Source organism: Stylophora pistillata, chromosome 5 (assembly GCF_964205215.1).
Source record: "Stylophora pistillata chromosome 5, jaStyPist1.2, whole genome shotgun sequence".
In the NCBI taxonomy this organism is placed as follows: Eukaryota; Metazoa; Cnidaria; class Anthozoa; order Scleractinia; family Pocilloporidae; genus Stylophora; species Stylophora pistillata.
The window spans coordinates 23614509-23628167 of NC_142523.1; the positions used below are offsets into that span (position 1 = coordinate 23614509).

Consider the following 13659-nt stretch of genomic DNA (forward strand, 5'->3'; position numbering starts at 1 on the left):
TTTGATGGCCTGCTCCCAGTTGGTTTGTTAGCTTAATTGGTAGAGCGCTGCACTAGTATCGCAGAGGTCAGTGGTTCGAGTCCCGTACAGGCCTGAAATTTTTTTCAGGTCTGATTTTCACTATTGCTCAAATAGTGCTTTACTGCGAAGGATCGTGCACATATACGTTTCATAACCGCAGTTCATACATATGTTTCATATGTTTGTTGTTGTACTTTAAACTGTTCCTTTTCTTCTGCTTACCGCCCTTCATCATGTGGTTTTTACGGCTCCCTGAGTCTCGTTATCCTTGATGAAAGGACGACCGGATCATTTTGCAAATATTGGCATTTTTCACCGTCATTAAACTCTTTGGTCGAAGCGCTGTTCTGTTATTGTTCGACATCTTCGCCGCTTTATGTGTCCGACCCAGACATAATTATACATTTTATGTTCCCATCGGCAATGTGAGTGTAGTTTACCCAAACAGCGAAGTCTGAAATATATATTGTTCTTCTCTAAATATGTGAAAGCACTTATTTCAGTAACTAACAACCACATAATGGACTAAGACATATCCAAGAAATAAGAGAGCCGGGTTATTTTGTTATTCCTTGAACTCAGTTGAGAGGCTAACATACTTCTTTTCATCTTACATAGTTCAAAACTGGGTTTTAGAAATAGACCCTTGTTTTATGTTCTATTTCAAATTTACGAAAAGATGTTGCCACCACTGGTCATTTTGCCTGCGGCCAGTAAATTTCCCAGGATCCCATGGGAGGGGGGAGAGAGGACGAGGTCGAAAAATTAGAGTGTTGTTGCTGCTCAGCAAAACAAAGGTTGTGTTTGTTGAACTCACCAAAATGGTCAATTCGAGCCGTAAACGAAATGGTGCATCCCTCGGACAAACGAGTGTTTTCGTCGCTCCATATCAGCATTGTCCAGGAAGATTCTATCAGTCAAGCCTCGTCAACTGGAAGCTCATCATCCTTGTCAAGGAGGAGAAGAGTGCTCGAATGAAAGCGCCTATCGCAAACCTTCAAGCAAAACAGTTATCGGAACGAATCGAGAGAGAAATGAAGCGTGTGAAAAGGAATTTAAAGAAGAGATGGCTCAAAGGGAATTGGAACTAAAAATGGAACGTCGTGAACGTGAACTTGACCTCCTACGGAAGAAAAGCAGCGGAAATCGTGCCTAATGCATTGATTGATAGCCTCATAGAAGGTCAGGAGAACTTTTTCCAATTGAGCTTCAATAGCACGCAATCAGACTCAAGCGTGGCCTTGCTCCAAGGACAAGAACATCAGCGACTGCCCCCCTCGAGCTCTTCAAGTTCACAGGCAAACCTATCGAGAGGCCAAAGTTTATTGAGACGTTTCGTGACCAGATTCACAAGATAACACTCACTGATTCACAGCATATGGCCTACTTATTTCAAGACATATATTTAGACAGTGAAGCTAAGAAAGACACCGAAACACCACTTTGGAAATCCTATCAGTGTCGCTGCGGCTTACTTGAACAACTTGCTAGCTAGTGCCTTTTTTCCGGCAAATGATAGACAAGCGTTACGCGTCTACTACTACCAAGTGAAGGCTTTTACAGCGTGGTGTGTAAAGATGGGCCAGTCTGGTATACTCCAAACCAACGAGGGTATCTCAATAGAGCAAGTATGCGACTACCGATACACCTCAGAGTGAAATACTATGAGTATGTAGATGAAAGTACAGTTAGGTTTACAGCAGTAAAGTTTGAGAAATAGTTGCGAAAGCGAGTGGAAACATTGAATCCCTTGAGGATTTCATATGCGATGATTGGAATGTGAAGCTGAGATCTACTAGAGCAAAGTAAAGCATTAAACTAAACCCCTTGCCACGGTGGCAAAGCTCCCATCGGAAGTTCCGCTGGACAGCAAAAGTTCTCTAGACCCAGTCATAATTTCAATTACACCCCTGGCTGTGAATGCAGGGCTCCCTATTGAAGCCCAGAGATAAGGCAATATTTTCAGTGAGCCTGGGGAAAGCAAAACTCAGTTCCAAAGAAAGGGAAGTGGATAAGAAGATTGTGTCAGTTGACAAACTAAACATCCCATTCCTAAAAAAATGGCGAAAGGGGTGGCCATCGAACAATGGATTCGTTTATCAGGTGTCGAACTTCCTGAACTTGATAGCTCTGAGGTAGTGCTTTTCATTAGATCTGACATGGCTCATCTACTAAACCACCTTGAAGTCCACCAGGGACGAGTAGGTGAGCCCATCGCCATGATCGAAGACGCCCTTGATTGGACCTTCTTTGGAAATGCAACTAAAAGACTATGCGAAATGATCAATGCGAACTTTAAATTTCTTGCGTTAAACGAAGAACCCCCTGAGGGGGTTGGGTTCAACGATTTTGGGAGGTTGATTCCTATACGAGAATGCAAGCACCCTACGAAATCAGGTTATCTTTCGAAGATGAAAGCTTCTTGGTTATTTTACAGAGCAGCACGGTAAAGAAAGAGGACTATGCTATGGAGACGAGACCCGATCGTGCCAAACAACCGCGCGATAGCCGTCTCAACTACGACGACAATTAAGAAGAATCCACAACCGGCGGAGAAATACTAGAAAGTCATAAACGATTATGTCAGTAAAAGACACACGAGAAGGATGACATCAGAAGAAGCTAAAGTAACCTCCTCCAAAACATGGCATCTACCTTACCATGCAGTATTGAACCCTTTAAAGGTCGGGGTAGTTTTTGATACGTTAGCAAAGTTTGACTATGTTTTCGAAGCGGAAGGATTGGTATCATTGTGGACATTGAGCGAATGTTTCACCAGGTTTACGTTTGTGTGAAAGATAGAGAGTCTGCGATTCTTGTGGAAGGACTTAGATGACACACAGAGACCAAATGAGTATCAGAAGACGGTTCACGTGTTTGGCTTTATCGACTGGTCGTGCTGTACGAGCAACGCATTGAAACGAACCACTCTTGACCAACATGGGAAATTTAGTGGAGACGCGATTTATGCCGGAAATAAGAACTGCTATGGGTATGACCTGCTTACTTTAAAGCCAGACTCAGACTAAGTTATAGCTCTAGCAAAAGAGTTGATAAAAATCTTAGACTTTTCAAAAAGTCACGGGAGCTCGCTAAAGAAGGAATCACCAGGGACTTCAACCCCCCCGTATCACATATGGGAGGAATATTTGAGGCGATGGAGAGCTACGAAGGCGGTGGTAAATGACCAGCTAGGTCCTACTCGAAAAAACACTCCATGCAGTCCTTGTCGAGACAGAAGCTATAGTAAATGGGCAACCACTCACCCCAGTTGGTGATGACATTAACTATTACGAGGCGTGAACACCAAACCATTTCCTCATCGGATGAGCATCACCGAGCACCTCACCTGGTCAATTTGAGGTCGCGAAGTTAACAGCCGTAAGAGGTGGAAAAAGGGTGCAGTTGTGGCTGACATGATATGGCGACGACAGCGTAAAGAGTACTTACCTAATTTGTCGATCCTGTCAAATGGAACTAGGAAAGGCGCAACCTTGAGGAAGGCGATTTGATCCTGTTAAAAAATAACGAGGCAGCCCGGTCCTACTGGCCCCTTAGACGAGTGCCTAAGACGCTTACCGGAGATGATGGGGTAGTGCGGATGGCATAAGTGAAAAGCTCTACAGGAATCCTCATGCGACCAACCGCGAAATTATGTTTGATGGAAGATTCTGCTCGGTAGAGTGAACAATGACGAAAAGAACGTTAGTGGGAACATTCGTAGAATAGGACTCCTTTTGTTGTCGTTCGTCTTGTAGACTCACTGGTTGGGGGATGGGAATGTTGCGGCTGCTGGCCATTTTTCCTACGGCCGGTAAGCTTTCCAGGATCCCACAAGATGGGGGGGAGAGAGTACTAGATCGAAAAAATAAAGCGTTGCTGTTGTTCAGCAAAGCAAAGTTTCTATTAATTAGACTGACTAAGGGTGCTGATGATATTTTCACCCTATTAGTATAGTCATAACTTATTTTATCAATTGAAAGCAATGTATAAATACTTGGAAAAACGAGACGGCTAACACGTGGTAATATACTTTACATTTTAAAATTAATTTTCTTAATTTTTCTTTAGTGCAAAGAAAGAGCATTTGCCCTCAGGAATCAGTGGACGACTTATCAAGCCTCCCTGTGCTCGCAACTGGAGACATTTAACGAAAATGAAAACGAGATTGGCGACGCTAAGAGTGAAGATTACTGCAGATTGGATGATAACCGAGAAGAAATCTCTTCAAAATACCAGAGTGACAAGAGAATTGGTAGTGATGACCAAGGTGATGAAAAAGAAAAACCGTCATTAATGGAAGTTGAATTTAGCAATGAGGGCGAAGATAGCAAGAATACAGAAAGTACCATTGATAAAAATAATGAAGATTGTCAGGAAAGCAAAGACGACAAGATCACTAGAGAGCGTCAAAAAAGGGTTTGCCCGTTTCCACACTGCAACAGCAAGGTTGTTCACCTACCGAGACATCTTAGAACGGTTCATAAGTGTAGCAAAGAGTATGCGAGAACAGCGACATCAAGATTTGGCTTGCGCAGAAAGTACGCGTTTGCGGATAAAGAAAAGGCCTCGGCTGGAAATCGAAAATTAAAAAAGGCGCACACAGAAAGAAGCCAAAAGAAGCCTTGCCGTAAGATGAAAAGGTGCCCTCTTACAGGTTGCATGACCACTACTAACCGACTGCCTCAGCATCTGCAGAAAGTTCATAAACTACAGCGCACGTCTCCTAAGTATAATAAAGCTCTTTTAATGGCAAAGGTAATCTCACGTGATCAACCTCATATTTTCCTCAGAATGAAGCAGGAAAGTGAAAGATACCAAGGGCCAGCTTTTGAAGATGCACTGTCGGTAGACGAGGATGGTGAGGAGGTTGAGATAACGGAAGACGACGCCTCGGGTAGGTCAGACGATAAAGAGGCTGATGCAACTGAAGCGAGGTGTGACTGTGCTAGCCAGGCATTTGGCAATATCAACATTAAAGGTGATGACGTTTCAAACACTATGAGCGCACTTAGAGACTGGCTTCTTTCACCAGATGGGGGCAAGAAAGACAGGAAGACAGCAAAGCAACACGTTTCCCAATTACGCAAGGTGCTTTCAGTGGTTGGTGAAGGATTTATGCTATCCTCTTTATTGGACACGAAAAGAATTAGGGATAACTTTCTTCAACGTTATGCAGCAGAGAAGTACCACGCAGCCACTATCAAGTCATACCTATTGAGTCTGCAACACTATTGCTCGTTTTTGCTCGCAGATCAACCCAGCGGTGTCGTATTCGATAAAGAGCATGTCCTCAGCTTACGTGAGAAACTGAAAAGGTGGTCGGCATCATACAAGCGCGAGAACAACAGACGCAGATGGGAGAAAATGGAGGAAGATAGAAACGCCCTCATCACTCCCGAGAAAATAGGTACATTCGAGAGAAGCCAGGCAGCAAGAGATGCAATCATTCTTCTGGGTCAACTGTGCGGGGCCCACGCTATTCAGATAACCCAAGAGAAGTACACTCTTGTGAGGGATTATCTGATCGCACAAATAATGATTGATAACGCCAACCGCGCAGGTGTCGTAGCATGTATGACTGTGATGGAATTTGAGAGAGCCACACTCGAGGGCGACCGTTACGTTGTTCGCGTCCTACATCATAAGACCGTGGACACCCATGGTCCCGCACAAGTGGTGTTGACGAGCCATCTGTATAACTACATCAAAGTTTTTATGAAAGAAATCCGATCCCAGCTACCCGGTGTCGCTCTTCTAGAGAAGCAGACAATGTTCCTCTCCTGGTGTGGAAAGCCAATGGAATCCAGCCAAATGACTAAAGCCTTGGGGTCAATTTTTAAGAAAGCAGGGGTAAATGGCCCAGTACATCACACGCTTTATCGCAAGAGTGTGGTCTCACATTGTCACGAACAACACAAAGAGATCAGTGGCAACCTAGCTGACCTGATGGCTCACCGAGAGCAAACCGCACAGAAGTACTACCGAGTGTTCGAGAAGAGCAAAAGTTCAGTGAAAGCCTCACGAAAATTATCCGGAATAATGCGAAATGATACTTCGCTAGAACCACTGGATGGGACTGAAGATGAAAACGAGGAAGGGACTGGCGATGCAAAAGCAACTGAAGTGGAAACCCCGATGTCGGGAAGAAAGATATGGAGTGAAGAGCTAAAAAGCGCTGTCCGGGCACTGTTTGCCGAGGAGATTGCTGCGCGAAACATCACGATTTCTTGCGTTAGACAGAAAATACAGAGCAATCCAGTACTATGCGGTCTGGTTCCCAAACGCGTATATGACAGGGTCCGGGCAGAATGGCGGTTCAATAGCACACCTGACGACTTGGGAAAAGAAACAGCAAATCCACCAGAAAAAGAAGAGACGATTGACAACCGCGTCAAAAGAATGTTTCAAGTGAAAGAAGACGACCAGCAAAGTAGTGCGTCATCAGACATTTTGTCCTCTACTGAAGCCACTACGAAGTCCCAAGGCTTGTTTGCCGCTGAGCATGTTCAAATTCTGCTACATCTCTTTCAAGATATTATAAACGGTTCCCCAATTTCAAAACAAAAAATTAGTGCTACTTTACAAAATGACAAAAATGGCAAATCCCTGTTATCGAAGTTCACCTTGGCACAGATTGTGAATCGGTTAAAGTATGAAAAAAGCAGAAAAGAGAGAAGTAGAAAGCCACAATGTAAAGACTGACAAACCAAACAGACAATGTAATTTGGTTATATCACCGTAGAGTTAAAGAGCTGACGTTTCAAGCGTTAGCCCTTTCACTCTGACGAAGGGCTAACGCTCTATACGTCAGCTTTTTAACTCTTTACAGTGGCCAATTTACAACTTCAACCTAGTTGATAGAACCAAATTAACTTGTTTAACTTATGTTTTGGATGTATAAACGAGAAAATCGATGATCACAGAAGTGATCATCGATTTTCTCGTTTATACATCCAAAACATAAGTTAGTTCCTTTCTAACGAAAAAAAGGAGTACGTTGAGCAAGAAGTGACTTAGATATACTTGATTCCTAGTTTTTGCGTTAGGCCTTTAAAGCGTTAATCGAGCCAGTTACTCTAAGTAAAGAAATTTGCCATGAGTTTAAAATTGTAGGAAAAGCATGTATTCGCCTTAAAAATTTCCGTTTCATGAACTACAAACGCTAGTTTTCTAAACAGAAGGGCTTGTAGGTTCATGAATGTTTGGTTGCATCATTGCTTTAACTATTCTGTGATGGATAACAGACCGTGATACTACCAAAAAATTTCCTTCACTTTACTTCGAATTGCATCGCTGGGACGATTTGTCTTCCAGCAATACAAGCAAGTAACCCGATCAATAAACACAAGGCCGGACTGTTTCTGTAGCTGTGAGTTGGAAAGGTTCCAGGCCAGAATTATAATCTACTTTGCGAGGGAAAAGCACGTGAGTGGTGTTTCCATTGAAGCAGCCGCTAACAGATCCTCCAAATCTCTCAATTTTGTCAAGTAGTTGGTAAAGGCTCTCGAGCAGAGCAGCGTGCGTAATGTTCACGCGCGCCAGCACCTCAGTCACATGACAAAACTGAGTCACGTGACAAAACTAAGTCACGTGACAAGACTAAGTCGAGTGATCAAATAATGTTTGCTAAGGATGGGCCGATACGGTTTTTCCGAATCCATACCATACTTAAGAATTGTTTCATGCTTAACGTGCGTATGTCGAGTTATGGATGCACGCGAGGAGTTTGGAGAGCGCGAGAGAAGCGTAAGAGTTGCTCGAGGCACAGCCGAGAGCAACTCTAGCTTCTTGAATGCTCTCCAAACTTCCCAAGTGCATCCTTAACTCGATATACGCAGAGCTAAAAGCGTGAAACAATTCTTTTATAACATACGAAAACAATTTGTGCGCTGAATGACGTTTTTGTAATGTTTTTTGAAATGAAAGTTGCCCGAAAATGTTGGCGTCTCCGATTGTTTTGTTGATTTTAAGTAATTAAATGGTTTTCGGTAGAGTTAACAAATGTAACCAAAAAAACGTCATCAACAGAGACGTTTACCTTTAAAAGTCGCCACAGACCAATTTTTAGTCTTCTTAGTTCTTGCTGAATGTCTTTCAGCTAAAATTTTCTCCAGCTACTGTTCCGATAAATTCGGGAAACGGGCCTGTTGTGTTTCGTTTTCGTAGTGCTTGTTGGCTTGACTAGTTGCGGGAAGGTCGAAAGCCCAAGAAAAGTTTGGTTGGTCTTTGATTTACTAATATCGCTTTCCCAAACTTCAACTTAAGGAACTCACACGACGGAAATTTTGCAGCTATTTTGAAACTGCACACGTCATTTTACCGAGAGCACGGCCGTGTGTACATAAAGATTTTGTCCATGTTGACGCAATAGGAATTAGATAGGACTAGCGCCCGCTATCTTATAATTGACAATTGGTTCATGCTTTAGCGTGCACTATCGAGTTATGGAGCACGCGGGAAGTTTGGGGAGCACGAAAGAAGCGTAAGAGTTGCCCGAGGCGATAGCCGAGGGGAACCCTAGCTTCTTTCGTGCTCTCCAAACTTCCCACGTGCTCTATAACTCGATAGTACACAGCTGAAAGCACGAACGAATTGTTTTAGAACATAGCCGGTGGAATTGTGCATCAAATCCGACGCGAAAAACGGACAACAATATCAGTTGAAGCGAATCGTGACGGCGCTGATGCCGAGTCTCCTTTTCCGTTGTTTTTTTCCTTTTCTGTCTCATTTAAGAGTTCTAGCCCAAGGGAAAAGGTCGAAACATTGTCTTCGTTTCCGGACTAGTAGGCCGAGTTTTAGTTTGTATCCATTATTGTCGCGAAATATATTATTTTTCGCCGCGCTAACAATGGCCGCTCGCGCGAAAAAAAAAATTTCTTGCGAAGCAATTTGCTGACGCTATGAGCGTGCACTATCGGGATTTTGAGCACGCTTACGTCTATTGAATTTGATTGTGCAGCTCTGCAAGCAATGTTCTAACAGCGTTTTTCCTCGCTATCGGGTGAAGGACGTACTCAAGTCTAATCTCATGGTCGTCAATGAATTTACTCTTGCGGTGCTCACACGCCATTACTTAGACTGGTACACTGCGGTGCCCATTGCTCAATCCCAGTCCGACAGTTTTTTATACTCCTTGTCAGCGAGTGGTTGCTAGCGTGAGACAAGGCGCGGATAAGTCACGTGCAGTATCAGAGGCACAAATATTTTCACAAGTAACGGTATTTTCCGATCCGACCTCAGTATCTCTAGTATTGAATATTTGCAATCGGTATCGGCCTATCATCAATTTTTGATGAAAAAAGGTTTTTCTCAGCATAGAAGAGGATTATACATGTATGTTAATCATCAAACAGACGAAGATGAAATGTGCGAAAAGAGTATCAACATCTTAAGATAGAAAAAGATTCATGTACTTTGTTGGTTCATCGAGTTACGAAGTTCTAACGTTCAGATTCGGTCGAATTGCACAGTGGTGGAAGTAGCTAGTGTAGATCTATAAGGCGTTTATGGGGGTTGATGCTTGAGAAATGGCCTACTTTTGTCAATCTTATAATCTGGGTAAGTAAAGTGTCTAAACTTTAGCTTTAGTTCAGTCCAATTAACTTTGGATGATGTTAATTTTTACTCTTAATTATAAAGAGTAGCAAGAATTGAGCCTTTTTCCAGAATATCTTTCTATTCTGTTAAATATGTTGATGATCCGGAACTGTGGTTTGATTTGATTCAGTAATAACTCACAATAAGAGTAACTATTGCAGTCAAAGTCGTTTATCTTTTTTTCCCGTGATCAATATTTTTATATTTACGATTCCCTGCTGATGTTACACAGCGTCAACCTTTTGGTCAACTTTTATCACAATAAAAAACAAGACTACAAGACAGAAATTTAGTTGAAACAGATGGCTGTCTGAGGAAGAAAAAGGAAGAGTGTACATTGTCATATTTCCTACATCAGTATTGTGTGTAGTAAATGGTTTGAACTCTGGGGTAACATGCAAAAGTGTAGTGTTGGGTGAGTGTAGTCCTGAGAAGGAATGTTGTTAGTGATGGAGACTGACGTTTCAACAACCTGTGCGGAAATCATCAGCAGAGTCAACAGGTTGTCAAAATGTCAGTCACTGCCACCGACAACAGTTCTCAGGACTACTCTCACTCGGACAACCACACTACACTTTCACATCAGTATAGTCTACATGTATAAATTACTCATGCTAACACAGGGGCTAGACAGGTGCATGAGTATTATAACATGGGGTTTCCATGTCTATGGAAGCCATTGCCAAACTCATAATAACTTGCAGTCCCTTGCAGGGTTATTCCTTCTTACTCCCAACCAGTACCTAGATTTACATCTGGAGGTGAGGCACTTTGAAAGTAAAGTATCTTGCCCAAAGACACAATGCAATGATCTCCGCTGGGGATGAAATCTGGACTAGTACTTAATCTAGAGTTCAGTGCACCAATCATTCGGCCACCATGCCTCCTTCTATGATCCTTATGATTGGAGAGGTGTGAATGGGGTCAGTTTGAAAGGGTGGAACCCTTATACCATAACATAACCAATAGCGACTTTAGGTGTCTTAAGGCAATTTAAGGCAACCTAAGGCCCAAGAGGAGGCTTTGAAACAGATGACCTGATTGCAGGTGGACCTGGCCTCAGTTATCATACTGACCCAGGACTGATACGGTACTATAACAAAGAAAGACAAGAAAAAGTACATTAAAGTTGTAATGTTACGAAAGTGTCATATTAGTTACCAATGTGCCACATGTAAGTTACCAATGTGTCACATGGGTTACAAATGTGCCATACCAGGTTACAAAAGTGCCTTTTCATCTCTCTCTCTCTCTGTGTTTCCTCAATTCTGAAAGATGCAATTTCTGATATTTGATTGACATGGGGACAGCCTAGTCAGAAATTAATATTCTGACAGCAGGTTGAAAAGGTTTGCGTGGCATCACAGTAGTTTTGGATTATTTAAGCAAAAAAATTTAAGTCATTCTGGGTCAGTCAGTCTTAGGTTTGACTGCTGTATTTTTTCTTATTTGATGTAATTTTGTTTTACAACTCTGTAAAATATCCATGCGTTTATTGATTTTTTGGTGTGATTAGTGCAGCACAGGTTATTTTTGTAGAACCCTTCAGTTTCAGTGAATGTAGTGTATTGCAGATTGTATTAGGGTACATCTACTACTAGGCTGGTAGACTCATGCATCCTGAATAAACTTTTATTGATAACTCAGCTAGTATTTGAAGTGTTTGTTTTTAAATTGAAAACCCAAAGAATACCTGAAACAATCTAAAAGGCTGCTCAAAATGGTTTCGACTCTTCAGTGGATGGTATCTTCCATGCTGTTTTTGTTTCTTTCCTTGATAAAAGGTGTTGTGATTACTCCTTAACATGTCAGGTTACAATGATGATACTACAGCTACTTTAAAGCATCCTTTGTTTTCACTTCATGTGCCATTTTACCCATTCACCCCTAAGATTGACCAGTATCTAATTTCTCCCTACAATATCACCCCTGAATCAAACAGTAAGACCGTCACTGGAATATAGGAAATGATCATCAACAGAAGAAGCTCTTTATTGTTAAACATATTCTCCTTGTCAGCACCTTATAAAATGTATAAGAAACAGTATTGAGAATATGCATACTGATGTTATGAGGTAAAAAAATTAGTTTGGTTATAGCCCCTTTGTTTATAACCCTCTAACCTTCAAGAGTGACTGCCATCTAATACTCCCTACAGCATCTTTCTGAATTAAACATTATGCTCATGAGAATAATGGAAATGACCACCAATGAAAGAGACTTTCAATTGTTAGCCAATTCACCTAGTCAGTAGCTTAAGAAATCTGAAGAAAAAATTATAGAGAATGCATACTGATGTTAGGGTGAATATAATTATAACCAGCATATCAATATTCATGTGTAAGTATCTGTGCATATAGTTCAAAGCCCTGATCTTAATTTTTTGACATTTTCAGGCCCTAATACATTGATACAATAGTTTGATATGTAATAAAATTTCTAAAATTTCATAGTTGCTTATGAAGGCCATATATTCATTTTTCGGATGATCTCCCAGCTATGGACATCGTCAGTTGACATACTAGTTGTCCAAAAAGTTTTAAATAAATTAAATAGTATGCTGGAAACCCCCAAAAAATCATAAATGTTTAGGGCTCACAGATAGATTAGCCACACATGGGTATGTTGAAAAAGTATGAACTAATTGAAACAATTGCCCTCTTTTGGTAGAAAATCACTTGGGCATGGAAATCAAATTAATTCAGGAGTCAAGGCTAATCCATGCACTGGCACAGCCACAGCATCCTGCTCCAACACATCTGCCTAAAAAGGAAAAGAATGAAAAAAAGAGAGAAGGAACTGACAAAAAGGCAGGCTCCTGCAGTTCCAACCACTTCTGCCTCAACACAGGATTCTGCAGTTAAAGGTTTGGAGGTTTATGATCAAACCATAAATTCTTCTGTCTGTTTGTTATACATTTTTGAACAATAGTCACTGAGAATTTACCAGCATGTCAACTTGGTAATAACACTGGTAAAAACTTGGTAATAACACTGGTAATAACTTGGTAATAACACTGGTAATAACTTATCTCTTTAACCTTTTACACCCTTAGATCAATATGCATGTTCCAGGGTGTCAAGTGACAACTGACAGTCAGAAAATAGGAATGACAATGGCCCAAAAAGAAAAAAAATTAATAAATAGGAATTCTCACCCCAAAATAGTAAAAAAATTGGAGGATTTCTTTGAGTTCTATCCTCCCAGCACTGACCCAACAGCAACTCTGTTCCACAACCCAATGCTTTGGTATTTAACAGGCACCATAACATACATCCACAATGCATTGCTGTATAAACAAAAGCAAGTGTTACCATCTATGTTACTATGCACAACTCATCACAAGATGCCTTTAATTTAAGTCATTAGTCCTTTAAAACTGTGAGAATGATAAGCAACAATAACTGTTTTGACAAACCAAAACAATATCAAAGTTTACTGTCACCAAATGTATGTCTGCCTTACAATAAAAGCCAATCCCGACTTTTGAACATCAACAGCCAAAAAGTCCAACACTATACTGTTTTCGCTCTTTTAGCAGATTGGGTAACCTTAGATTTGCTGTTGAGGGCCTGGCCTTTTCTAACAGTTTGTGCCGTTTGTCAGTCAACAATTTTCTCTTTTGTCCTATTTTTTTCCAAGCTTTGCATTGCTTGGTCTTGCTTGGTCTTAGAAGTGTTAAGCATCATTGTGGCTACATTTAATTTAACAGTTTATCTGTTGACAGTTGTTGCTGAAAGGGTATCATGTAGTTTTGATGTTGCATGACTCATTAATTCATCAGTTGCTTTCAAGTCTGCTTTTACTACTTCTTCCTCTCACGTCAGAGTATCCTCTCACTATCTTGGAGGGACTGTCTTGATTTAGCCATCTGTTTTTTAGCTTTCTGCATTTTTTCTGCCACGCTCCTTCTTTTGCTCAGCTTCCTCCCTCCTCCTCTCATCAAGTTTTTCTGCCTTTGGTTGTGCCTGATTAATGTAGTGTGAGCTGATTGATCTCTTCAATTCTTTTGTGATTGCAATGTTCTCAGGTTGACTA

General features: G+C 41.4%; 1 protein-coding gene and 1 pseudogene across 6 annotated transcripts in view; one reads left to right on the forward strand and one right to left on the reverse strand.

Moving 5' to 3' along the window:
- The window catches only part of LOC148730909 (uncharacterized), a 97670-nt pseudogene that overhangs the window by 71286 nt on the left and 12725 nt on the right, over positions 1-13659 (reverse strand). The window lies entirely within an intron of this gene.
- Positions 1-13659, forward strand: part of LOC111338402 (uncharacterized) — a 67738-nt gene that overhangs the window by 47014 nt on the left and 7065 nt on the right. For all 5 annotated transcript variants that reach the window (XM_088759606.1, XM_088759601.1, XM_088759603.1 and 2 more), the window contains one exon: positions 4093-12487. In XM_088759606.1, the coding sequence (XP_088615732.1) occupies positions 4093-6726 (2634 nt within the window). In that variant the 3' untranslated portion in view covers positions 6727-12487. The remainder of the gene's footprint in view (positions 1-4092; positions 12488-13659) is intronic.